Source organism: Cervus canadensis, chromosome 15, assembly GCF_019320065.1.
Source record: "Cervus canadensis isolate Bull #8, Minnesota chromosome 15, ASM1932006v1, whole genome shotgun sequence".
Taxonomy (NCBI): Eukaryota; Metazoa; Chordata; class Mammalia; order Artiodactyla; family Cervidae; genus Cervus; species Cervus canadensis.
The window spans coordinates 6,943,324-6,969,230 of NC_057400.1; the positions used below are offsets into that span (position 1 = coordinate 6,943,324).

At 37.4% G+C, this 25,907-nt stretch overlaps 1 protein-coding gene across 6 annotated transcripts in view; it reads right to left on the bottom strand.

Annotated features, from left to right (window-relative positions):
- The window catches only part of EPB41L5 (erythrocyte membrane protein band 4.1 like 5), a 154,824-nt gene that overhangs the window by 74,474 nt on the left and 54,443 nt on the right, over window positions 1-25,907 (bottom strand). For 5 of the 6 annotated variants that reach the window (XM_043488073.1, XM_043488071.1, XM_043488072.1 and 2 more), the window contains exons 11-16: window positions 23,473-23,542; window positions 19,086-19,255; window positions 17,501-17,607; window positions 16,089-16,116; window positions 9,994-10,036; window positions 9,374-9,489 (exon numbers count right to left, since the gene is read on the bottom strand). In XM_043488073.1, coding sequence (XP_043344008.1) covers window positions 9,374-9,489; window positions 9,994-10,036; window positions 16,089-16,116; window positions 17,501-17,607; window positions 19,086-19,255; window positions 23,473-23,542 — 534 coding nt within the window. Of the gene's footprint in view, window positions 1-3,837; window positions 6,259-9,373; window positions 9,490-9,993; window positions 10,037-16,088; window positions 16,117-17,500; window positions 17,608-19,085; window positions 19,256-23,472; window positions 23,543-25,907 lie in introns of those variants that run through there. The other variant, XM_043488074.1, reaches the window with a different exon arrangement.

Genomic DNA, 25,907 nt, shown 5'->3' on the forward strand with positions numbered 1-25,907 from the left:
GCCTCCCTGTCCATCACCAAGATGGACAAACAAACAAGAATTCCTTTGACAACAAGAAATGAGCTCTGCAGCTGCTGAACCTGTTTTCAAGAGGAGGAGGTATAGGTTTATTACACCACCATTCACCGGGTGAACTCCCGGAGTCCACCCAAATCCATGTCCATTGAGTCAGTGATGCCATCCAGCCATCTCATCCTCTGTCGTTCCCTTCTCCTCCTGCTCTCAATCTTTCCCAGCATCAGGGTCTTTTCCAATGAGTCAGCTCTTTGCATCAGGTGGACAAAGTATTGGAGTTTCAGCTTCAGCATCAGTCCTACCAATGAACACCCACGACTGATCTCCTTTAGGATGGACTGGTTGGATCTCCTTGCAGTCCAAGGGACTCTCAAGAGTCTTCTCCAACACCACAGTTCAAAAGCATCAATTCTTCGGCACTCAGCTTTCTTTATAGTCCAACTCTCACATCCATACATGACCACTGGAAAAACCATAGCCTTGACTAGATGGACCTTTGTTGGCAAAGTAATGTCTCTGCTTTTTAATATGCTGTCTAGGTTGGTTATAACTTTCCTTCCAAGAAGTAAGCGTCTTTTGATTTCATGACTGCAGTCACCATCTGCAGTGATTTTGGAGCCCAGAAGAATAAAGTCAGCCACTGTTTCCACTGTTTCCCCATCTATTTGCCATGAAGTGATAGGACCAGATGCCATGATCTTAGTTTTCTGAATGTTAAGCTTCAAGCCAACATTTTCACTCTCCTCTTTCACTTTCATCAAGAGGCTCTTTAGTTCCTCTTCACTTTCTGCTATAAGGGTGGTGTCATCTGCAAGATATATCTGAGGTTACTGATATTTCTCCCGGTAATCTTGATTCCAGCTTGTGCTTCTTCCAGCCCAGCGTTTCTCATGATGCACTCTGCATGTAAGCTAAATAAGCAGGGTGACAATATACAGCCTTGATGTACTCCTTTTCCTATTTGGAACCAGTCTGTTGTTTCATGTCCAGTTTTAACTGTATAGTCCATGGAATTCTTCAGGTCAGAATACTGTAGTGGGTAGCCTTTCCCTTCTCCAGGGGATCTTCCCAACCCCAGGGGTCAAACCCAGGTTTACCACACTGCAGGCAGATTCTTTACTAGTTGAGCCACAAGGGAAGCCCAAACTAGCAAGCCTGCAATTAAATAATCACTGAAGCTAGTGGCTGGGCTGCAAATGTAACTTTGCTGTAGGAAATCCTTCTGTGTAATAATATAGATTCTGATGGTATTTACATGCTGGGTGTGTCCACAGTTCTCTGGATGCCCCTCTCAACTAGCTCCACAAGAAAAACCAAGGTAGCAGCTGTCTTCCTATATCATCTCACCTTTCATTCTTTTCTTTTTTTCCATCCCTAATAATTTAAATAGTTTCCATTATATATTAACAATAATCAGTTTTGTCTGCAGATCAAGCCTTTATTAAGAAATCTGCAACCTCTTAGAAATCCTAATCATACTCCGGTATATGTCTCATTTGTTTTTAACATATTAAAATTAGTTAAAGACAAACAAACAAGAATTCCTTTGACAACAAGAAATGAGCTCTGCAGCTGCTGAACCTGTTTTCAAGAGGAGGAGGTATAGGTTTATTACACCACCAAGGGAGGTTCCAGTCACACTCCTTAAGAGAATGTTGTTCACTGAGTCAGGTATCTATTCCCATGCCAGTGTAAACAAAATGCTGGCCAGCTGTCAGGAACAAAAAGGGAAAAAGTTCACTCAAGCACCATCACCCAGAATTAAGGCCATGGCCTGCTGTTAGGAGAACAGAGGCTTATGTAATCTTCTAAAAATGAAAAGTCTATGAGAACAATTTCTTCAGGAAAAAGAGGAACACTTATTTTTCTACTTTGGCATAAACAATAAAATATATCATTTAACTTTTCTTCCCTTTCCGCAATCTCTTTTGAAATTTTCTCTTCTCTAATTTCACTCCTTCTCTGAGGCTCTTGTGATTTCCCACCAGCGCAAAGAGCTCAAAGGAGCTAGTATGTTACAAATTAGCAGGGGTCAAGAATTGAAGTCATATAAAAACACATTTTCCACAGGCCTGTGCCCTAGTATCTTTACCATCGAGGTAAATGTCAGCTGAACAAACAGAATTCTCACAACGATTTCATGCGACTAAAGTAAAAGTTAATTTATATGAAGAAAGGAGGAGAAAGATATATGTTCTTGAAAAGGAGAAGCTGAGGAAGAACACCATACCTAAATTCACATGATTCATAACATCTAGAAAAGGTCTGACAAATCACATTTTATGCATGAGACAGAGGCACATGGAGAGAGGGACTTCCCCACCACAGGCATATCTTCACATTCTGTCCCTTACATAAAAGTATCTCACATGCAAGCATTCACAGCAATTCTGGAAGCAAGGTATAAGTGATGATGTGGCATGATGTATATTAAAATTAAGAAGTATGTGGGGGTAAAGAGATTAAATGTCACTGGCACAAGATGATTTTATTTCTGCAAATTCATGTAAGTCCTATATATCAGGATATAAAATAATTAATGCAATGTGATATTTTCTAACTCAATATTCAAAGCTCAGCACACAAAACATAATGGTTTTTCAAAGCAGTTAATGATGATTTACAAATGAAGAGTCTGTTTCAACCAGGACAGAGCACTGTGGTTCAAGCGCTGACCACTCCACCGTCAGAGCACAGGGCCTTAACGCAGGACAACCATCCTCCCACTTCTCTCAGTTTACGGCTGTGAACACGGACAGGAAGGGGATCAAAGCAGAGGGGATCAAAGTGTCTTCTTATGCCTATAAAGCCAGTCATTTTCACAATACTCTTCTTCCTCCTCAAACCCCAAACACTAGAGCCCTCCACTCCTTACCCTTTCATCTGTTTTCCTGTTTGGCAAGACAGAAAGATGAAACACGGGATATCAAGACACATGAAAGTTATAAAGCAAGGTTACTAAACAAAATTATTTTCTAGCAAAACAACAAATATGCAAAAATCTAGTAAATAAGAGAATCTCCCATAAATAAGGCTCAGCTAATGGTTTTATCCCATGAAATAAGCTGCCTCCCTGTCTTCCATTCAGGAGAAACATAAGTTGTATAACCCTGACATGTTTACATGGCACCTTCTACATCCTGAACAATTTTAACAACAAAGAATGATACAACTGTCATGAATGTTGTCATGAACAACAGCTTCCGGGTCAACACTTTAAATAAAAGAACCCCCACTTAAAAATGATCTAAATTATACTGATATTACAATATTTGTACACGGGCTGCTTTTTCAAAATAGATATATATATATATAATAGGATAAAGTTTTTCTCTGTAATATACAGACATATATAACAGGATAAAGTTCATTCTTCTCTGTAAATTCATCTAAAAGTGTATCTGTGATTACACACTATCAAGATCAGAAATGTTAGATTACACACTATCAAGATTAGAAATGTTAGATTACACTCAGAGATAGGTAAATGCCTCAGAAGTGCTTTTACCATCAAAAGAAATAATGATCTTAAGAAGTGCATGTATTTTCATGCATCAAAGTGTAAAGGTTGCTTCACTATCTTTGCTGTTTCTATAAAAAGGGAGCTGACACAAAACCAACTTAATTCAAGATGTTAAAATTAGTTAAGCAAAATTAGCCAAAGCCCTGAAGTTGAATTACATGATCTTGGTGTTCTGGGCTGATGGATCCCTCTGATCAAAAGGAGAGTAAACAGCTAAGTAAGGTGCTTCTGGAGTGTATTAGGTCCCCAGTCAACGACGTAGGGTCACTGACCTTTTAGAATAAAATGCAGAGTATAAAAAGGTTGGCGACAATTTATTTAATTTAGGATGAACCACTGATAAACTCTTCATACCTCTGGAAACAATTTGTATATCCATCTTGAACATACGAGCAGCAAATATTCCCAACACTTGCACTCTGAGATCCTGGAGCACAGGAACTTGTATGAGGTAGAAAGGCTTGATTCTACGACCATTCAGCCTTAGCCCTTCACTCCCCCACCCTTTGCCAACTGCTTGCCCCGTCACCCCTCCAACCCAGACTCTATCAGCAGGAATTTACAATTATGATCCTCCCACTGATGCAAAGAGCTATTTTATAACAATGCTTTCAAACAAAGGAAAACCACGTGACTCTTCTATTACTTAAATGTAACAGTACTAACTTAAAATTCTAAGTACAGAAATGACCACTTTTACTATAAACAGAAGAGTTTATTCTTCAATCACAATCCTTCTGTACTTCCCCAAGTTAAGATTCTGGGTAAGACGAATATGAGGCATTGTATCAGGGGTTCGGACTTTAAGATTAATTTTAAAGTGACAGAAGTCAAACCTTAGGACTTTCTAAGAGACCAGAAAGCTGTGTTGATATTATACCTCTTTCTGGTTTCTATTATAAAAATAGTAAGGTTTTAATCATATTCATACACATGAAATCTTTTCTTAAATGGAACAAATCAGAGTTTCTGTGCTTAAAATGTTATGATTCAAATTCCCTTAAAAAAAATAATCACCATTGACAATAAGAGTCTGAGCTATTTAAGTCTAGCAGAATCATGAGGGGTACACATTAGTGGCCATGTTTAAGCATGCTATGATGATAGCCTTCAAGAGTTTTCAGCTGGGCTATTTAAGATATGTATCTGCTCATATGTAGATACATTAAAGAATACTTATATATGACTTAATAAATTCAGATTGAAATCTGCCTATAAATTAAATTCCCTAAATATTACTTACTTCCACTTATTTATGTCTTCTACTGACAAGTTGTATTATATTTGCAACCAAGAACCCACTAATATAAGGCCCTCTGAAACCTTCATCTAGCAGACAGTAAGACTGACCTCTGAGGTGAGCAGAATGGTACACAAGTTATGTTATTTTTAATTAAATCTTCATTATCTTGATGTACTATGAATTCTCAGACTATAAAATGACTCTCTCTATATAAATATAGTTTAAATGTTTAAAAACTTAAAATTTTAAACTCTAAAAAGACAAAAGAAATTCTTCCCTTTACATCATTTCCCGTTACATCAGAAATATATTTCTTCCACTTAATTTGCCTCTCTGAGGTAAACCAAAGACCACAGACAATTACATTCTGAAGTTCATAAAGGACCAAAAATAATAACATATGCAAAAAGTGATTGAAAGTGATATGCATTAAGTATTAAAAGTGATATAGTTTTGGCTTCAGAATTTTATTTTAGAGGTTGTGCAAGGCCAGATTATGAGCCTGTTTGCAAACCCGGGAAATCTATCAGATGCATGAGATAAAAGAGAAAAGTGAAAAGGCAAAAGTAAATACATCTTCCATTTGTACAACCATTCAGTAGTAATATAACCATTCAGCTCGCCATTGATTAATCAGTTAATCATGCAAAAGTAACCATTCAGACACCTCTCTTTACATGAGGCACATTATAGTGATTTCTAGACCTTCTGCTAATTTAAAATACTTGTGTTTATTAAAAAGTAAGTTTTAAACTTAATTTAAACAGTAATTAAATAATAGAAGCTCAGGCACTCAATTGAAATTAAGACTTGGGTCGCTTCGGAACTATTAAAGATAGTGTGTAAGAGCAGTCTATAAAAGTATCGCCACAGGCTGATCCGCCTGGCCTGGACATGCTCCCTTCTGTGTGCATTTTCAGTGGGACTGATTCTTCTCACCTCCATCTACTGGAGCTGCATGGAGGCTGGGGTGATAATGGGCAGTTTATTCATAAACAAATCTTCTCCTGAAACATCTTCTAAGTGATGTGTTAACATATTAAAATCACAGAAAATCTTTCCAAAATACCCTTTGCGACACAAAAATATTTGTCACTATCACTGATGGCATCTAGCTTCTTCAGATCCTTTTCCCTTTCACAGAAGATTTCAATGACAAACAACACTACCCAATGAGTGATTCAGTGTAAAATATCTTCTCGCAAATTTTCTTAATGTGACTGATCCTCTATAAACTCTAGAAATGTATACCGTCAACTTGCACAACAGAGTCCCAGTGCCCAAGAGGCTCAACACTCATATGTCAGTCATGGCTGCAGGGCCAGGGAAATGAGCGTCCTGCTGGGCTCCTGCATTCTTCACACTGTGCTCATGGACAAAGGCAGGGCAGTTTCTAGGTGCAGGATGGGGTGGGGACAAGGCCCTCGCGTCCCACTGGTTTCCACCGCGTTGAGAGCGATCACCGGCAGCCGAGAGCCTGGATGGTTGGGGGGGAGGGGAGCACAGTCAGTCACAGGAGGAGAGGAAGGCGGAGGGTGACAACGGCGGCCGAGGGGCCGGCATGCAAGCTGCCGCGAGCAGTCACCAGCAGCTACGCCATGCAACGAGGGCGTCCAAGAACAACAGATGGGGATCCACAAAGCCACATGTAGTGGAAAATGGCAATATGGAAATATGTACAAGTAATCAGAGTCAGGTGAATTAAATGAAGAAGGAATTTCACAGAGAGCAAGACACTCTGTATCTGTCCCCAATACTGCTATCAAAATCAAAGGCAGAAAAGCTGCCTGAGGTCCTAATGAGAAGAAAAAACGCTTACAATTTACTTCATTCAAGTATCTGAAAGGATAATTTTACATAAGGACAAAGCCACATACAGCAAAGGGCAAGTGTGAAAAGTTATTTCACAAATCAAGTGGCATAAAACTGAAGTCCATGAAAGAAAATTCAGAAAGAACATTAAAAAAAAAAAAAAATCTGCCCTCACAGAGGCTATGTAATTAGACATCAATGTTTCCAATTAACAATGGAGAAACACTGTTCCTTCTACAGTGAATTAAATTCAACAGGTACAGATAATGTGATGAGAAAAAGCCCCTCCAACAAAGTGTTAGTGCCTTTTATCACAAGTGCTATAAGCAAACATATGAAAGGAAGAGAGTGAAACATGCAAAGCAGCAATTTCTGATTAGAAATGATCAGAGTCCTCCCGGAGAAAGGAAACATTTGCCAGAGTTTTGTGCATGGCCAAAAGGGCAGCACACATTTAAGGTAACTACAAAGGGAAAAAATCACCCCAATTATAAAAATGTCTAAGGATAGACATTCTATTCAACTAAGGCATGCATCTTCACCTTTCTTCCTTAAGGAAACTGAAAATAAATTAGCTAAAAGGATTTTCAGGACAAATTTGGAAGTCTTTTTTGTTTTTTTTTTTAAACAATAAAATTATCATCTTTCCTTCAACTGCAATACAAGCTGTTCATCAGATCTAACCCAGAAATAGCAGATCTAGCCCTCAATATAGGGTATCTAAAAATTTAGAAAATTAGGTTTATGTTCTCCCATACATATGCAAGATTTTCTGCATAGTATTGTTTTGTTTATAAATAGTTAATGAATTTAAATACATAAATTCTCAAAAGATAGTTTAAATATGGGGTAATTCTATACTGACATACCAAATCATTCACTCAAATAATGGTGTCATTTAGAAGATATACAGAACTGAACAAGGAGTACAATTAGATTAAACTGGTTAAAAGTTATCTGCCAGAAATAGAATAGTCCATTATTCCACCCAACCGTCCAAACCCAGGGAGCATTTCCAAATTTTATTAACATCACTTTCTAAAGGAGGACTGTTTTACATTCATGTGAAAGTATTAGAATCAAGGCATGCAGAAACAGAAATGGAAATGTAGATTCATCTTAAGTTAAGGCTGGGGAACCCATCAGCTCCAAGACAGGCCAGCTCTATGCTTAGTCCCAGGCCTTGCTGACACACACGGAGGCCTGAGGGCCTGAGGGCCACCACTCTGCTCCATTTCCACAGAAGTGGTCACAATACAGTTATATAAAGAAGGACACACAGCTCCAAATTTCTCCTTTTTCTTGAAATACTCATAGACTCAGCATTCTCTTTTCAAAGGCTGCATCAAAGGAACTGAGTAAATGCCTAATAAATCAAATTAAACAGATTTAAATATGTACCAATTAAAACTGAGAAGCTAAAGATTTAAACATTATACAGATACAAACAAACCAGACTCTCATTCGTATTAACATAAAATGTAAGCATGTATTAAATGAGCTCTTTTCTAGTTGAAATCTCAGTACTATGTTTCCTTGCCAAAGACATGGCGGTAACAAGGAGACAAAACATAGCCTCTTACTGGAGCTGCGTTTTCAGTAGGAAACTGAAGAAACTGTTTTTAATGGCTTAAAAAAAAAAAGACTAAAATTTGACGTGTAGAAGCCTCACTGTTTATCCTTTAAGTGTGTGCCCACGTGCACACACACACACAAAGTACCCCAACCACATTCTCAAGTAGAAAGGGGGGGGGGGAGGATAATGGGAGAAAACAAGGGCAAAAATCCCCTTGATCTTAGAAACTCATCAAGTTATTTGGAACTGAAGCAAAAACATGTCCAATCATCAAAAGCAAAGCACCTTGCAGTTAGTTAAGCCAAAATAACAGTGAAAAAACAATTACATAGCAAAGACTGAAAATAATCACCAACCACTGTTGACCCACCACCATGAAGGAAGAGCTGGTTGCACAGAAAGCTGACCCAAACCTTGAGATCACCAACAGAAACTCATTAGATTTCAGGTACTACATAAACTGAGAGCAAAAGAAAAAGAGAAAGACCCTATCAATTATCAAAGTTCATTTCATAAACAGACATAAAACTTGAACAGATGATGCCCAACATGACCACTCAATCAAATAATCCCCAAGGAGCCCCCCAGGCCACATACATTCATTCAGGAAGGGATGAACCTCATGGATTAACCCCATAAGCCACAAAGTATCCATATCTGTGCACTCACTATTAGTCTCAAAAAAAAAAAAAAACCCTGGGACTCTAAACAAATGAAGTATCTTCCCATCATAAGATTATCTCTCCAACTCTTCCCCATGGAATATTTCATGCTTTGTTTTACTGGACTATAATTACGGTTCTGTTTTGGCTTTATCTCCAGTCTTTAATAAAGAAAACACAGCCAAAGCAATAGCATCACGTTGTGTAGAATAACGTGGACTGAAGACATGATTCTTATGGATCTGGGAAAAGGTCCTATCGAGTAGCACTAAAGTCTTTTTTAACAGAAAACCACTGCCACTCCCAGCTCACACTAACCAGTCAGGAGAGCCGTCTCACAGGCTTCACTGACATGTCACCCTGCTTCATCTGCATCCCTTACTCATCCCAATATGATAGCTCACCAACATGCTTTTTTTGTCAGCTTACAAATATGAATAATTTGCTTTCAATCATATTTCAAGTAGCCTAAGATTATGGCTGGGGATTCAGAACACCCTTAGGCAAGCAACACTTTATTTTGGTTTAATGAATAAACGAACCATTTCTTGTCGTGCTGGTCTGTTCCAGGACTCCTTGGAAGATTCTCGACCTCCACTACCACAGGACCAGAGGGAACAGAAGGAATCACAGGCACAGTGGACCTCACACCCCAAGCCTTTGGACACAAATTTTAAAAGATCTCTTCACTGGTAAGTAGAATATTAACATGGAATACTAGCTACACAGTGAACAGTAATGATAGTAATAAACAGCAATAAACAAATGCTTGAAAGTTATATACCTAAATAAATGAAAAATAAATAAATAAAAATAAAAATTCTTACATAATCAGTAACAACAACAAAAAAAAAGAAAGTTATATACCACCTTTGGGACAGATAATAATCTAACTGAACATTAGTATTTTTTCCATTTTACAGGATTTACAGGGTCAGAAAATGTTTTATTATAACATTAAAACCTATTCTATTATAACATCTTAAGGGAATAAAGTAACAGGTCTCATATGGTTGAGCCATTTTATAGATAAGAAAAAGAAAATGCATAAAACTTTCCTGAGGTTATACTAATATGAAAACTGGGTTAATAATACTACTATCTATCATACTGATAATTAACTACAGTGTTCTAGTGCTTTAGAAGCTTAATACTCTCTTACCTGTTGGGAACCATTACTCTGAGCTGAAACATTGTTGTGAACACTGTAATGGGGGGAAAAAAAAAAGAAAAGAAAAAAATTACCATGAGCACCTAAAACTAAGAATAGACGATGTCCAGAAAACATCTGCTTTTACTGGCAGACACTTTCCTGCTCATTTGATATTTCCATATACCTGTATTCTACTTGTGCTTTAGATATATACTTCACTAATCTTGTTTATTCATTGGACAACATCTGTCAAAGACAACAAAATAAAGACAGCTGCACAAATGATTCTTTAAGGCATTAAGTAAAAACATCCACATAAACTTACCTGTCACTTCTGTATATTCCTACCCTCTCAAGATTTTCCAAGGTCACTCAGCATTTTATAACTCAATAGGCCTTAATATAAACTTAGAAGCTTCTCCATACACCCTTCTCCTCCAAATGATTTACAAGTATGCCGTTAAATCTTTAGTTTAGGTTGTGCTCATTCCCTTCCCACTTCCCCCAAAAAAGCACTTAAAAAACTCAGCATATAATACAACATAACAAACAAAAACAAACCTCAAAGCTGGCTAAAAAAAGAACAAATATTCAACAAGAACTCAAAGATGAGATACTGACACAACAGAGTAAGGTAAATAAAAGAATTCACTGACTTCAGACCTTCTAACATGAGTGTAACTAGTGTCCTGAGAAAAGGAACTCAGCTAAGGTAACTGAAAATATATTCAGTGTCATTAAAAAACAAAACAAAAAAAAAACTTCTCTGAAAGAGAAAAATAATCTATAGATTTAATGAGAACATTGTATTCCAAGGAGATGAAATGCAGAATTAAATACATTCAGTTCCTTACTGTTATATTACTGACCTTCAAAGACAAGGAAACAACACTTCGGAGAAGAGTTTAAAGAGACGTAAATGCACATCACTGCCAGCATCAGGCCAGCATAGAGTTCTCCACGGCAACCCTCAAAGAATACCATACCCAGCCAGGATGTCATGCCAGCAACAGGAAATGGGCAAAGCTTCACAAACACAAAATTACTCTGAATACAGGATCCAGGAGCCTTCTCAGAGAGGGAGAACAAAACAGAAGTAAATGATGATGGAAGACACCAATTAAGAAGAACTCAAGATGAAAAGGCCTTGCTAAAAGGCTAGGGGAGGAGGAGTGACCATTTTATATCTCGTATTTTACTAACCACAGCTCCTACAACAAGTCAAAGTCACCAGAACAAGCACCTCCACTGCCTGGGTTCAAATCCAAACAGAACCACTAGCTTTGCTCTCTGAACTGCAGTTTCCTTATTTGCATGGGGCTCTTAGCAAAGCACAAAGAACAGTGACAAATACAACTAAACAAACAAAATCTTTAAAAAAATATACGTTTAGTGTAGAATCTGTTGCCAAGGCCAGTGGGGAAGAAAACACCTGTCAGGCAGAATTTCTTTTACTAATCTTGCTGTAATTCCCAAAACACACTGTATTATATTCAGGAACTCTTAATCTCCATGTTAATGAAAACCCACTCAATCTGTATGGTTCAGAAATGACACATTACTCTGTGGCCCTTTGGTTACACTCTGAAGGTTTTCCTTCAACTGGGAATAACTCCAGTAGGTGATAGGTAAAAGATGATGGAATAAAACGAGAGGGGAAAAAGCGCTTATAATAAGTGATACAGGACTCTAGCTCCCTGTTTTAGAACAATTTGGAAGACAGGAAGCACTATGCTCTCATCACTGCACCTATTCTTTCACCTCCAGTAGTATGAAAGTAACAGATTACTTTTCATTACTGACCCAATGCAGCTTCCTTTTCAAAGAAATGTTTTGCTCTAATGCCTTCTCTATGTATCACTTCTTCCACCATTTCTTCTCTTCCTCTCTTTTCTGTCTTCAAGACTGTTCACTAAGTCTGTGCAAGAAGTACTACTAAATGAAATGTGAACTGTCCTTTAAAATGTCACCTCTTCCTAAGATAGTTTATATTAGTCAAGACTCATGAGGGAGTAGTTAGAAACTAACCTCAGCCAATTTAAAAACCTGTTATTCAAACAAGCACAGTTTTTTAGGTCAAATGGTTGTGCTTTTTCAAACAGTACTGTTTTCCATGGTTCACTGGAGCAAAGCTGCTCATGCAAACAGAAATCCAAGGGCAGGAATGAAAGGGCGTTCCTGCCAGTCCCAGGCCAGGTTCTCTCAAGCACTGTTAGGAGCAGGGCTCAATAACTTTCAGGAGAGTGGCCCTCCTACAAATGTCATTCCTAAAATTTTATTCTAATTAAAAAGTAATAAAGTATATGCTTAACTACCCCATTTTTGCTCTGTTTTCCAGAGCCAAAAGCATCTCTCAGGAAGACACAGTAAAATTTAATAAGGTTAAACTAATCTCAATTCTAGAAAAGAGACTATATAGTCACATTCACTTTTTGGTCAGAAATCTGTATTTCAGAAAAATTAAGAGGAGGACAAACTCCTGCAAATAAAATAAGTTACTTTTTCAACTACATATCACTGCTTGAATGTTTTCTTTTACATTTCTGCAAGAATCTCTTCACTTTAAGCTCTAATATTCTGTCCCAGCCTGTTTTTCAGGGAAGCAAGACATGATTAATTAAACAAACAAAAGACAAATAAAATACTTTACATGGAACACCTCTTAACACTTCTCCACCATTCTTCTTAAAAGCATAGCTTAAAAATAAACCCAAGAAAAACTAAAGTGCATAGCTCAGAAAAGGCAGAAAATGTTTTTACCTAACTAAAAATTCACAGGGCTTCCCTGGTGGCTCAGATGGTAAAGAATCTGCCTGCAATGCATGAGACTTGAGTTCAGTCCTCAGGTTGGGAAGATCCCCTGGAGAAGGAAATGGCAACCCACTCCAGTACTCTTGCCTGGAAAATCCCATGGACAGAGGAGCCTGGCGGGATACAGTCCATGGGACTGCAAAGTCGGACACGACTGAGCAACTAACACTTTCACTTTCAAAAATTTACAGTGAAAAATTCCCTCACCTTTCTCCCTACTCTACCGATTTATTTATTGTTAACCACTTACTGACAGTTAAAGGAACTTTAGAAGAATCCTTACTCAAAAAACAGAGTGCTTCTGTGATGAGTCACTAATCATAGCCTGGCTTTACCAGCTTTCTAAATGAAAACAAAACTGAATACGACATCGCAAGGTGAGACCAACCCTACTCAGCACCCGAAACAACTCCTTCTGAAGGAGCTCTAGCTATACACTTGCCGCATAGGAGATTATACAAGTTTTTTTTTTTTTTTAAAAGAGAACAATACTAGATTTGTATGTCTTGAATCTGATAGTTTACCAGGCATTCCAGGAGGCTCTGCTTCACACCAATGGTTGAGAAGCATTACATGAAACTATACTACTACTATTAATTGAGTCATCAGAAGCAGGACTTCAAGAATCATGGTTTGAAGACGGGGCAGATCCTCTTCCCAGCAAAACAAACGTTTGGCTGGTGAAAATTATTTTTTAAAAAAATCATTAAAAGGAATACATCAAGTGGAGACATTTATTCAAGACAATCGACTCAGTCTGAGAGCCGAGTCTGGCATCTGAAGCCCATTTTCTCTCCTCCTGGTTCTCCTGTGTTCAGTGCTGTGGAAGCCTCACTCCAGGTGGGTGAGGCCAAGAAGACAATTCGCTCCCTGCCTCCAGAATGTAAATCAGCTATTTTAAATATACTTGAGAACTAAAACACCACATGTGAAGAAATAAAAGTATGACAACACTGAATTCACAAATAAAGAGTATTTTAAACAGAGAAATTATCTTTAAAAAAAGAAATTCTGGTGTTGAAATGTACCATAACTACAACAAAAAGTTCACTAGAGGAACACACAGCAGATTTTAGCGGACAAAAGAACCAGTGGCTTGAAGGTAGGTCAAATGAGATGATCTAGTCTGAGGGACAGAAAGAAAAAGAATGAGGGAACATGAACAGACTCAGAGGTCTGCAGGTCCCACAAGGAGGGCACCGTGCGTGTAATCAGAGTCCTGGAAGGAGAGAGAAAGGAGCAGGGAAAAAATGTGAGAAATAATGAGGGAAAACTTCTGAAACTTGACAAAAACAGGTAAGCCATAGAAAAGCAACCAGAAGGGAACCGGATTGACCACACTTACATCAGACTAAGTAGACTTTAATACAAAACAGTTACTGGAAAAAGAGAGGAACTTTTTTTGTAATAAAAGAATAAAATAATCATAAACAATATATGCACCTCACATGAAGTTCCAATACATGAAGCACAAAGAAAGAACCAGACAACTCACTGGAGAGTTTAACAGTCCACGTTTAATAAAGGACAGGACTAGCCCAAGATCATGATGAAACGGAAGTGAACAACAGTAAGCACCACACAGCCCTGACAGGCGTCTACAGAACACGACGCTCAGCAGCAGAGTAAGCAGTGTTCTCAAGTACACACACCTGGACCACTTTCCAAGACAAGCTGCACGCTGGGCCATAAAACAGGCCTTGACAACTGCAAAGGGATCAAAATCATGTGAAGTACATTCTATAACCACAATGTAATAAAATAAAGAGAGAGAGAGGAAAATTTAACATACAAATGTGTATGTTAAGCAAGATACTCCCAAGCACTCACTAGGCCAAAGAAGCTATCACAAGAGAAATTAGAAAATAATTTGAAGGAATAAAAATGAAAATACAACAAACCAAAACTTATGAAATATGATCACAGCAGTGCTTGGTGAGAAACTCATAGCTATAAATGTTATATTAAAACAATAAAGATCTCAAATCTCAATAAACTGATATTCCACCTAAAGACACCAGAAAAAGAAAACTAAATAAAAAGCAAGCAGAAGGAATGAAACAATATACCACAGAGAAAGTTAATGAAATAGTATATAGAGCAAAACCAAAAGCTGGCTGAAACCAAATGAAACCAAAAGCTGGTTCTTCAAACAGGCCAACAAAACTGACAAACCTTTATCTAGGGTGACCAAGGGAAAAAGAAACTCAAAGAACTAAAATCAGAAATTAACGGGGGGTGTGTGTGCTCAGTCATTCAGTCGCGTCCGGCTCTTTTCGACCCCATGGACTGCAGCTCGCAGGCTCTTCTGTCCATGGGACTTTTCTGGCAAGAAGCCTGGAGTAGGTTGCCATTTCCTCCCCCAGGGGATCTCCCCACCCAGGGATTAAACCTGCGTCTCTTGCATCTCCTGCATTAGCAGGCAAGTTCTTTACCACTGTGCCACCTGGAAGTCCTGAATGAGGGGACATCACCACAAAGCTTACAAAAATAAAATGGAAAAGAGAAAAATATGAACAACTGTATGCCATAAACTAGATAATTTAGGTAAAATGGAAAAATTCTGGAAAGACACAAACTCCTAAACTGATTCAAGATAGAAATTAAATATGAATACATCTACAACAAGAAACTGAACTGGAAATTTAAAAATCTGACATAAATAAAGTCCAGGCCAGATGGTGAATTCTACCATATATTTAAAGAATTTTTTACAAATTCTTCCCCAAAATTAGAAGGAAATATTCCCCAACTCATTCTATGAAGCCAGACCCACCCTGATACTAAAACCAGATAAAGACAGTACAAGAAAACTACAGACCAGTGTCTTTGATGATACAGACACACAAATCCACAAAGAAACTAGTGAACAGAATCCAGCAACGTGTAACATAAAGAAAGATTACACACCAGGACCAAGTGGGATTTACCCAGGAATAAAATGGACTGTTTATCTACAAATCAACCTTTGTTCTCTGAGCTCCCTGAGAACAAGGGTGACAGTTTATGCATCTGCATGTCCTCAGTCACACACCAATAACAGATGCATGTCAGTCTCATTATGAACAGCACAGCTACCCAACCCCACTCTTTTTCTTCAAATTGCTTTATTTGCATTGCGCCAACTTTATCTGGCACTATGAATTCATTTGTTCCCTGCCATGTCCACCATGCTCAGGGACAAGGGAACACTCTAACAAGCCTTCAACAAATATTGGTTGGATTAATGACAGCAACTACGGACATGTTAAAACATTCTAGTGTCAACCCCTAAGGAGCAAGACATTACCCACCTGAGTTCTTCAGGTTTTCCTGTACTTGCTGACAGAAAAGAGAAAACATCCCATTAGTTTCCCTCCAACATGATAAACTGCTTTACCATTTATTAGTATTATTTCTTTTAACTTTCTGTCCCACAGCACAGCATGCAGGATCTTAGTTCTTCAACCAGGGACTGAACCCGTGGCCCTGCATGGGAAGCACGGAGTCTTAACTGTTGGACCACCAAGGGAAGTGCCTACAAAAGTAAACTTGATTAACTGCTTTGTAAGCTAGTTTCCACTATATTTAAAAAATCTTCATTTCACAAAAGGTGTTCTAGGGTTCATGCCATTAAAGTGAGTAATAATAATTTTTTCCAATTTTTAAATGAGGCAATAAAATAAGTATACATTAAAAAAAGAAAAGAATCATCTGCAAGCCTCTAGAATAAGCTGATAGTGAAAAATCATCAGTGGAGTCTATAAGGTATTTAAGGATATTAAACAAACTGAAATGGTTTTATTTATAGCTACATATTACTTAATTTATAGGTACATCAAAACATATGACTATAAGTCAGTTTTTTGAAAAAATTGATACTGCCAACATCAGGTCATGGCACTTATTTATAACTCTGACACTGGACATACTTAAAATGCAATCTAGGGACTTCCTTGGTGGTCCAGTTGCTGGGACTCTGTGTTCCCAATGCAGGGGGCCCGGGTTTGAGCCCTAGTCAGGGAACTAGATCCCACATGCTGCAACTAAGAATTCACATGCTGCAACTGAAAGTCACACATGCCGCCAACAGGGATTGAGGACCCACGTGCCACAACTAAGACTCAGCACTGCCAAACAAATAATTTTTAAAAATTCAACTCTGATTTTTTGAAAACAATCACAAGTTTTAGCTTACTGGCCAAAGTAAACCATTCTTTGTATTATATAATTAAAGTAACAAACAACAAGGAACATTTATGAATTTGGAAATGTCTATGTACAATGTACACTGATGATTAAATATAAAAATTACACTTAACAGAATCTTTAATATTCTAACACAATACAAAATAATCTTTACTTAAAATTTATTCATCATATACCAATGTTTTAAAAAATACTTAAGGGAGATCTGAAAGTCACAAAGGGAGGGAAGATGTTGCTCTACAGAAGAACTAAAAGAGTAAGAACAAAAACTGAACACAGTGTCTGAGCTGTGATTAGCTTCAAGTTTAATCTCAGCAACAGTATAGGCAGTTTCTCCCCTTGTATTTTTTAGAACTGATTATGCCAGGAGCAAATGCAATTATTTAAATAAGGGTATTTTAGCACTCCTGATATAACAGAGGTAAGAAGACTGAGACATCTTCCCCTCCAGTCAACAATATAGCACAAGATAAACTGTCAGGAAGAACAGTCCTTGGAAAACAGGGCTGCGTTTCACCTTTCACTTGCAGAGTTCGTCGAGAATACCGTTTGCTGGGCCTTCTTTCAAAGGATGTTGATCTTCTTGCTTTATTGGTCTTAGTGGTCTGATACTCAGTTTTTCCACTAAAATAAATGAGACATTTAACAGGAACAAGAGAATTTCAGGCTTACAGTAACCAGATACACGAAAACAACAGAAAGTCTATCCTGAGGTTTTCCTTAAAAGAACCTTCCTGAACTTTATCAAGATAGTCTTGATGACTCTCTTTATCACACCATTCTTTTCACTCTTCAGGCTTGTGTGAAAGATGCAACGCAAGTTATGTTGTTTTTTCCTAATTATGCACATCACCTAAGAACATATTAAGTGAGTTTGAAATATCTGTGCTTTTATGGAACTCCTCTCTTTCCCACCCACACTCCTCAATGCAAGATGTACAATTAACTCAAGATTTTCCATTAGTTTTTCTAATTGTGATATGCTTTTCAGAAGACTTTCTCAGAAATATTAAAACTATTTTAATATTTGATACTTATCTTCATTGCCATTTAATTTCTGCCAAGAAAATGCCCCCCCCTTTAATGTAAGTAAAACAGAAGCTTTCTTACATGAATTCCACACACAGTCAACTTGCCACATTACTGATATCCATTCCTTCTTTAAATCACACTGAAACATGCTGAAAACTCACCATCAATAAGCTACTCTGAGTAAACCAAAATGTTTCTAGCTTATGACTAACAAACATGGAATATGCAAGAACAATGGAACATCAAGTTTATAAGGACCAGAAATATTATCCAGATTAATATCCCTCTAGAACACCATACCCGTTTTCTACATGGTATCCAGCTGCTGGATAAAGACTCCTCAAAACTCCTGCTATGTGGATTTAAACTAGGGGTTAATAAATATATAAAGCAAACATTAGTGTTCATCAACAGATGAAAGGATAAGGAAGACATAGTAGATGTACACAATAGACTGCTACTCAACCATAAAGAAGAATGAAATAATGCCCTCTGTAGCAACATGGGTGGACCTGAAGGGTATTACGCTACGTGAAGTAAGTCAGAAAGAGAATGATACTGTATGACAGCACTTACACGTGGAATCTAAAAAATAAACTAGTGACCAGAAGAGACTCACAGACATAGAGAACAAACTAGTGGCTACTGGTGGGGAGAGGGAAGGGAGGTGGGGCAAAAGACAAATAGAGGATTAAGAGGTACAAACTACTATGCATAAAATAAACAAGCTACAAGAATACAGCATACAACACAGGCAATATGGTCAGTATTTTATGTAACTAAACTTTTTTAACAGGAAAAATTCTGTTAAATTACTCCTTAAAGAAAAAAAGAAAACATCAAGAGGGATATGAAATCCATTACACCTTTACAATATTCTATCTTTTCAGGAAATTACAACCAATAACAATATATACCATTTTTTCTTTGATTTTGGCCAATGAAAAACACTGGCAAACTGATTCATCTTTCTATGCCCTAGCTTCCACATCTGCAAATGAGGAACTGGGCTACACTTTCTGGCCTCTATGAAATGATGAAAGATACAGCAAGTAGCCACAAACATTCACCTGTATCTAAACCGTGATCCTAATCGAATAAATCCTGAGCGATGAGAACTCTTTTGGACAGGGCCTCGCAGCCGGAAGAAGGCGTGATGCTCCACAGCACATTTCCATAAATGTTTGCATGCTTTGGGATGATCCAGTCTAAAGACAAACGTATGCTCCTGCTCCTTGCCCTGAAAAAGAAACGGATGTTAACAGAGGTAATTATTAACTCGGATACTCTTGTCACCTGTTATTCAGCTACAAATATAACCACAGCAATATCAAAAGTCAAACACTAATAAAGCACCTGGTTTGCTTCCTGAAACTCTGACACTCTCTAGAGCCACCTACAGAGACAGGCAGAGTTAAAATCAAACTGTCCATTTTCTCCGCCAATATAAAATTATTCCCAAGAGTTTCCTCTCTAGTTACATGGTCCCATTTCTCAGAGATATTAAACGAACCTTTCTCTGCCATACTTCAGGATAAATGAATGTATAATTATAATGAAAAGGTTCACATAAGATATGGCAATATACGTAACAGCCTTAAAAATGGCCACATTCCTGGTCCTAGTAACCATACTCACAGGAATCAAATTATACTAGTTAATATTCATAGCCACTTTTCTAAGAATTTCACATGAATTGTCTCAATGAGTAGAAACTATCATTAGCTCCATTTTACAGAAAAGGAAACTGAGGATCAAGAAATTAAGCCCAATGTCACAAAGTTAGTAAGAAAAGAAACTAGACTTTGAATCTAACCACTGAGACACCCGCACCTACATTTATAACCACTAAGCTATACTGTGTCTCCAGGGGAAAGGACTCTCAAAACCAAAATTTACACCCCAAGATTTTCTTCAATCTCATTTGTAAAAGCAAAAGCTGGCATAAAACCCTAAATGTTCAAAACATGAGAAACGTAATCAAGTAAACAATAACATTATTATAAAAGTACACAGATAGATAAATGAATAAAAGATAAATGAACTGATGCACTACTGGTGATTCATGTTGCAGAATATGATACATAGGTTAAAGTGAATGAACTAGAACTACATGGCTACAGATGCTTAGGTAAAACAAGCAAGCTGCAAAAAAAAAACCCACCTTAATGTATATATGTAACATACATACATATGCAGATTTCTAAAACGTTCTACCATGTGTCATGATGTGGTTATATTTACAAAAGGTTAGAAAATATGAGACTGATACCCTGAAAGAATGAGGAAGAAAGGGACAAGCTTTGGCTTAGACCTTAGCTGTATCAAATATACTTTTATTAATTTATCAGTTCTAAAAGGGATCTGAAGTAGCAATGCCAAAAACGTTAAATCAAAGTGAGTAAAATGGTTACCAGTTTCAATTATACTTTTCAGTATATTTTTGAATATTTTGTCATTTAAAAATACTTCACAAACTTTTACACAGTTTCTTAATAACCTTGATACAGGCAGAGATCCTTACACTTCAAGACACAAAACATACATTGGTCACAAAGGAAAAAATGTCTAAACTACATTTCATTAAAATTACAATCTTATTTATTCAAAGGATACTAATAAAGGAGTCAAAAGGCAAACCAAGGCGAAGATAGTTACAACATATATATCTGACAAAGAAATGAGGCCCAGATATAAAAAGAACTTCCTTAGTGAGAGGAAAAATACATGACCCAACAGAAAAACAAATGAAAAACTTAAACAGGCATTTCATTAAAAAGAATATCCAAACACCCAACAAATATAAGTGATATACTGAAATTGTCATCAAGTAAAACCCTAAAATAATTCCTCTACCAGAATGGATGAAATGAGAAAGAGAGCACTGAACATAAGCAAAAGAAGACCAGATGAAACCCTCACACATTCCAGGTGGGAGAGCGGTTCACTTGTGTAGACACTGGCAAACAGTCCAGCTGTTTCCATAAAAGCCCAACACATGCACATCCCAGGGCTCAGGGTAGCACTCTTCTCACCAGCCAAAAATTAAAAAAAAAACACCTCAAATGTCTATCAGCAGCAGGATGGATAAATATTGGTCTATGCATATAACTGTACACTATTCAACAGTAGGAATGAGCCAACTACAGTCACCTCCTACAGCAGGGCTGAAAGCTCAGAATCACAGCCCTGAAATACAGAAGGAAGACTCAAAGGGAACAGTCAGTCAGGTGTCATTTATACCAAGTTCAAAAGTCAGGTGAATGGTTATCCTTGGTCAACTGGGCCTGGAGTGGCACACAAGGGAAATTCCTTAATTCTGCTGGAATTCTATTTTCTCACCCTGGTACTGGTCATAAAAGTGTACATAAAAACTCAACAAGCTGTACATTTATTCTTAAACTTTTTTGAATGGAGGTTATATTTCAATGAAATGTACCAAAAAAATCTACACAAAGAAGGGGAAAAAAAAAACATGAGAAAATGTCTTTCTCAAGACAGGGAAAAGCCTTCTGTGACATAAAACCCCGGATCCATAAAAGATGAATATATTCACCTATTTAAAAAGTCTTAAAGTGCATGACAAACCCTACAATAAGCACTGTCAAAGGACAAACAACTATTAGATAAACTATTTATAATGTCAGTGACAAACAGTAAAACTGTAAGAAAAAAGCCAATAACCCAGAAGAAAAATGGGCAAAAAAGGAAATCAAGTAATTCAAATGTATGACAAGATGTTCAGTATCACTCATAAAGCCAGAAGCAAAATTTAACCCTACAATGAAATTCCATTTTTTTAACCTTTCAGATACAAACGTGATTAATTCCCCCCTGGAGATGAGCCTGAACACTGACAACTGTGCAAGCGGATAGGATCGCTCTACATTCAGGACAAACGCACATAGCCATTCAGTCCCACAAATCCCCCTTAAGGGCATTATCTTATAGATACTCACCAATGTATAAATCATAGGCAGTTAATAAAATAGTGAATAAATGTCAATTAATGGATGACTGATTAAATAAGAGTACACCGTATACTAGAACACTATGCATTTTAGTTTGCTTTTATAAGAATGGAGAACAACTTTACATATTGATATAGAAAGCATTCCAAGTTAGAACATAAAGTTTAAAAAGGATAAGCAGGAGAACAGCGCTTAAGCATGGAACCTCTGCACAGAAATGATACACACATTTGCTTGTGTATAAAACACCTTCAAAAAGATATCCAAGAAGTTAATACTGTATTAGATTAAATCTGAAATTCCATCAATTCTAAGATGTACAATTATTTTATGGCCCAAAAAGAACAAGCATCACCAATTAAACTATGACCATCTTCTTTATCATATAGAACTGCATCTTATTATTCTTGAGTGATTCTTTTAGATACAAATATCATTTAATCACATCTGTGCTTAAATAAAAAGGAAAATATTTGTAAAATAGATTGTCTTTAGATGTGAAACCTGACTCTTCTGAAGCATTTTCAACTCATTTGTCAATAATATAATGATCATCCGTGCCATCGAGACATTTCTTTTTTAAATGCTCGATTATTGTCTCTGATATTCCTCCAAGCTGTGTGACAGGGTAATCCTTTGCATGTATCTCAGTAATACAACTGGAAACTTTCCAAAAACCTGGAGTTGTTTTATCTAATTTTCAGGGTCTCCTTTTTTCAGGTTCTGCTAAGTAGCCCTACTCACACTTTACTGAGCATACAGATCTTTTTAACATTTGACCTGTCTGCTTTTATTTATATCTGTCTATGTATTTCCAACGTATTACTTGGCATGCAATAAAATTATTTTTATTTACTCACAATTCTGCGGCTTTTGAAAATGCACAGAATCATGCAACCAGCACCCAAATCAGGATACAGAATAGTTCTCTGAACCCCCAAATTCCTCATGCCCATTCTCTGCAGTCAAGCCTCCTCACACACCCAGTCCCAAAGGATCAGTGAGTGATTCCCTGCTCCTGTAAGGCCTGCCTTTCCTAGACTGTCACAGAATGAATCACACAGTCATAATCTTTTAATGAGGCTTCTTACCCTTTGCATAATTCATTTGAGAGTCATTCATGTTGTTGTGAGTTTATCAATTAGGAACTAGATTTAACTGAAAAACAGATAATCCTTAGTATAGAAGGCTTTATTAAAAAATATTATTAGGTACATCTTTCTGATTAATCTTTTGATCAGGAACTAAAGGCACAAAGCCATTTAGATATAATTTTTATACACTTGAGATACACACTCATCAACAAAGGAACAAGAATAGTCTTTTATTTATTCTTTAATCTTAAAGACAGAAAACTATAGTTTGAAGATGGTGTGACATAAAGCAAGGAATTACATTATTAATTATACTAAGTTTCCCCTTTTAGAGAATTAAGTTACCATATAACACAGTCACTGTTAAATATGTAATGCAATATAATTCCTACCTGATCATCATCTTCTACAACCACCAATGTTAGTTTATTCTTCTTAAAATCCAATCTGGTTATCTTGGGCCTATAACAATATGAGCATAACAGTCAGATTTCAAATAAATGTCCTCGAAGTTTAAAAAATTTGCTGTTAAAAAAAATTTTTTTTTAAAATAAAAAAATAAAAAATTTGCTGTTACTTCAAGTACATTGATCATCTAACTTCTGAATTGAAAGCTGGTAGAGGGTAAACATAACCTGTACTGCTCAGAAAAAACATCTCCAATCTAAAAAATAGTTGAGGCCAGAAAAAAATTTCAAAAGCAATAAGGAAAAAATAAAATGAAGAAATATATATATATATACACACACACACACACACACACCCCCATATGTATTCACAGGTTCCTATGGTAGAAGAAATTCTCCAAGCTTAATAATGCTCAGCAGCAGCACAGAAGTGGACACAGGAAGAAAGAGAAAAGCTTTCTAAAAGGCATTAAAAAAACCCAGGTTACTGATTTTCAACTCTTTTCTATAGCCACTTTATGGTCAGAGACATCTTTGATTTAAAAAATAAAAAATGTAAACCTCACTTCATGGCCTACTTTCCAACCCCATCTCCCCCATACTAAAATCCTAAGCAACCCACCCAACTTATCTGTGTGCTTCTATGAACTGTGAGTGTGAAAACAATAGGACTCACTAATTTTTAAATATACCTTACATAAAATAGAATTGCACAACAGATCTTGTTTACAAAAGCTGTACTAAAACAAGGAGTGAAGAAATGTCATAGGTGAATCTGGCACTTAGGTGTAACAAATTCTTACACAATGCCGGGTAAGTGGCAGGTGCTCTCCCAAGTGTTTTATGTGGTGTATTAATTCAATAGATTTTTATGAGGTAGTACACAAGATGCTCTCCTTATCTCTTGACCTGGAGTTTCTCTGCCATAAGAATGTTCCATCTGCCCCAGGGCAGGCTGGAAAGGTCAGAGAGTTAACACATAAAGAACTAGGGAAATACACAGCCCATCAAGGGACAATTATAAATACACTATTACATTCAAATCTCCCAGGGAATCTCTAGGAGATGCAAAAATAAATTAAATACTATCTTCAAGTTTTTGAGGGAAAATAATCTAAAAGTCCATTCTCAGCCTAATCATCAGGAAAGCACAAGAGAAGACTAAGTAACTTTAAGGCGTCCAAGGGTTCAAATAATCTACCTCTAGTGGTCTTTTCTTAAGCGTCACCTGAGGATATGTATCAGAAAAACAAAAGCAAAGAAAGGAAAATGTGGAAGACAACATAGATTCATAACTGAGGAAACAGGAAAAAGAAGTCCCAAGACAAAGAGCAGCCTGGAAGAGTCAACAGCTACAACTGGAAAAGAGCCATCTCAGGAATCTGAAATAATTTAAGATGCTGGCAAAGACTGAAGGTGGGAGGAGAAGAGGACGACAGAAGATGAGATGGTTGGATGGCATCACCAACTCAACGGACCTGAGTATGAGTAAACTCAGGGACTTGGTGAGTATGAGTAAACTCCGGGACAGGGAGGCCGGGAGTGCCGCAGTCCATGGGGTCGCAAAGAGTCGGACACAACTGAGCGATTGAACTGAACTGAAGACGACAAAGGCAGGCCACTTAAAGGGATGTGTGGGATGAGTAAGAGCTAAGGCTCTAGGATAACAAAGGAAACATAATCCCAGCTGAGTTCAAGGATTTCAGAGCTCATCAAGAAAAAGACAGGAGCAAAGACAAGAGTATCACACAATAAGCTCTACTGAGAAGTATCCCTTCACACAGCAGACCTTCCCAAGAAAGCAGCCCAGGCCCCCATGCAGGACAGAGGAAGGTCCCTGAGGAAGGAGGGGGACCAGGGATGGGCTTCTACCCGGAGAGGCCTCTGAGCCACAGAGCTCCCAACGGCAGCAGAGGTGTGGGGGCTCTTAGAGCTACAGGATTTGCTTATCTAGAGCCAGTTAACAGATGTGAAATGCAGTTTGCAATGAGACATGCAAACCATGCAGGCTCTGAAAGGCTAAGACTATTACTTGCTGACCTATATTTAAAGCAACTGGGTGTGTAAGAATTTTGAGTTTGGCACTGGCAGACTTCAAGTGAAGGGTCCTGACGTGCTTTGAAGGAGGAAACAACAGAGGAACAGACAAACCAGTATATTATACAAGAACCCTCTTCAGTCCCTGCATATAACCCCAGTGTACTACTAAGCTTCACACCAGTTCCAACAAAGACATTATAATATAAACACTATTTCCTGATTTTCAGCTTTTAGAAGCAACCAAACAAAAGCTAAAGAACTTAATTATGGTTATGAAATCCAAGTAATATCTATCCTTGATGTAAAAGTAACATGCAAATATAATTGAAACATATGGATGACATAAGTTGGGACTCAGAAAGAGAAGCACAGCTCCAGAG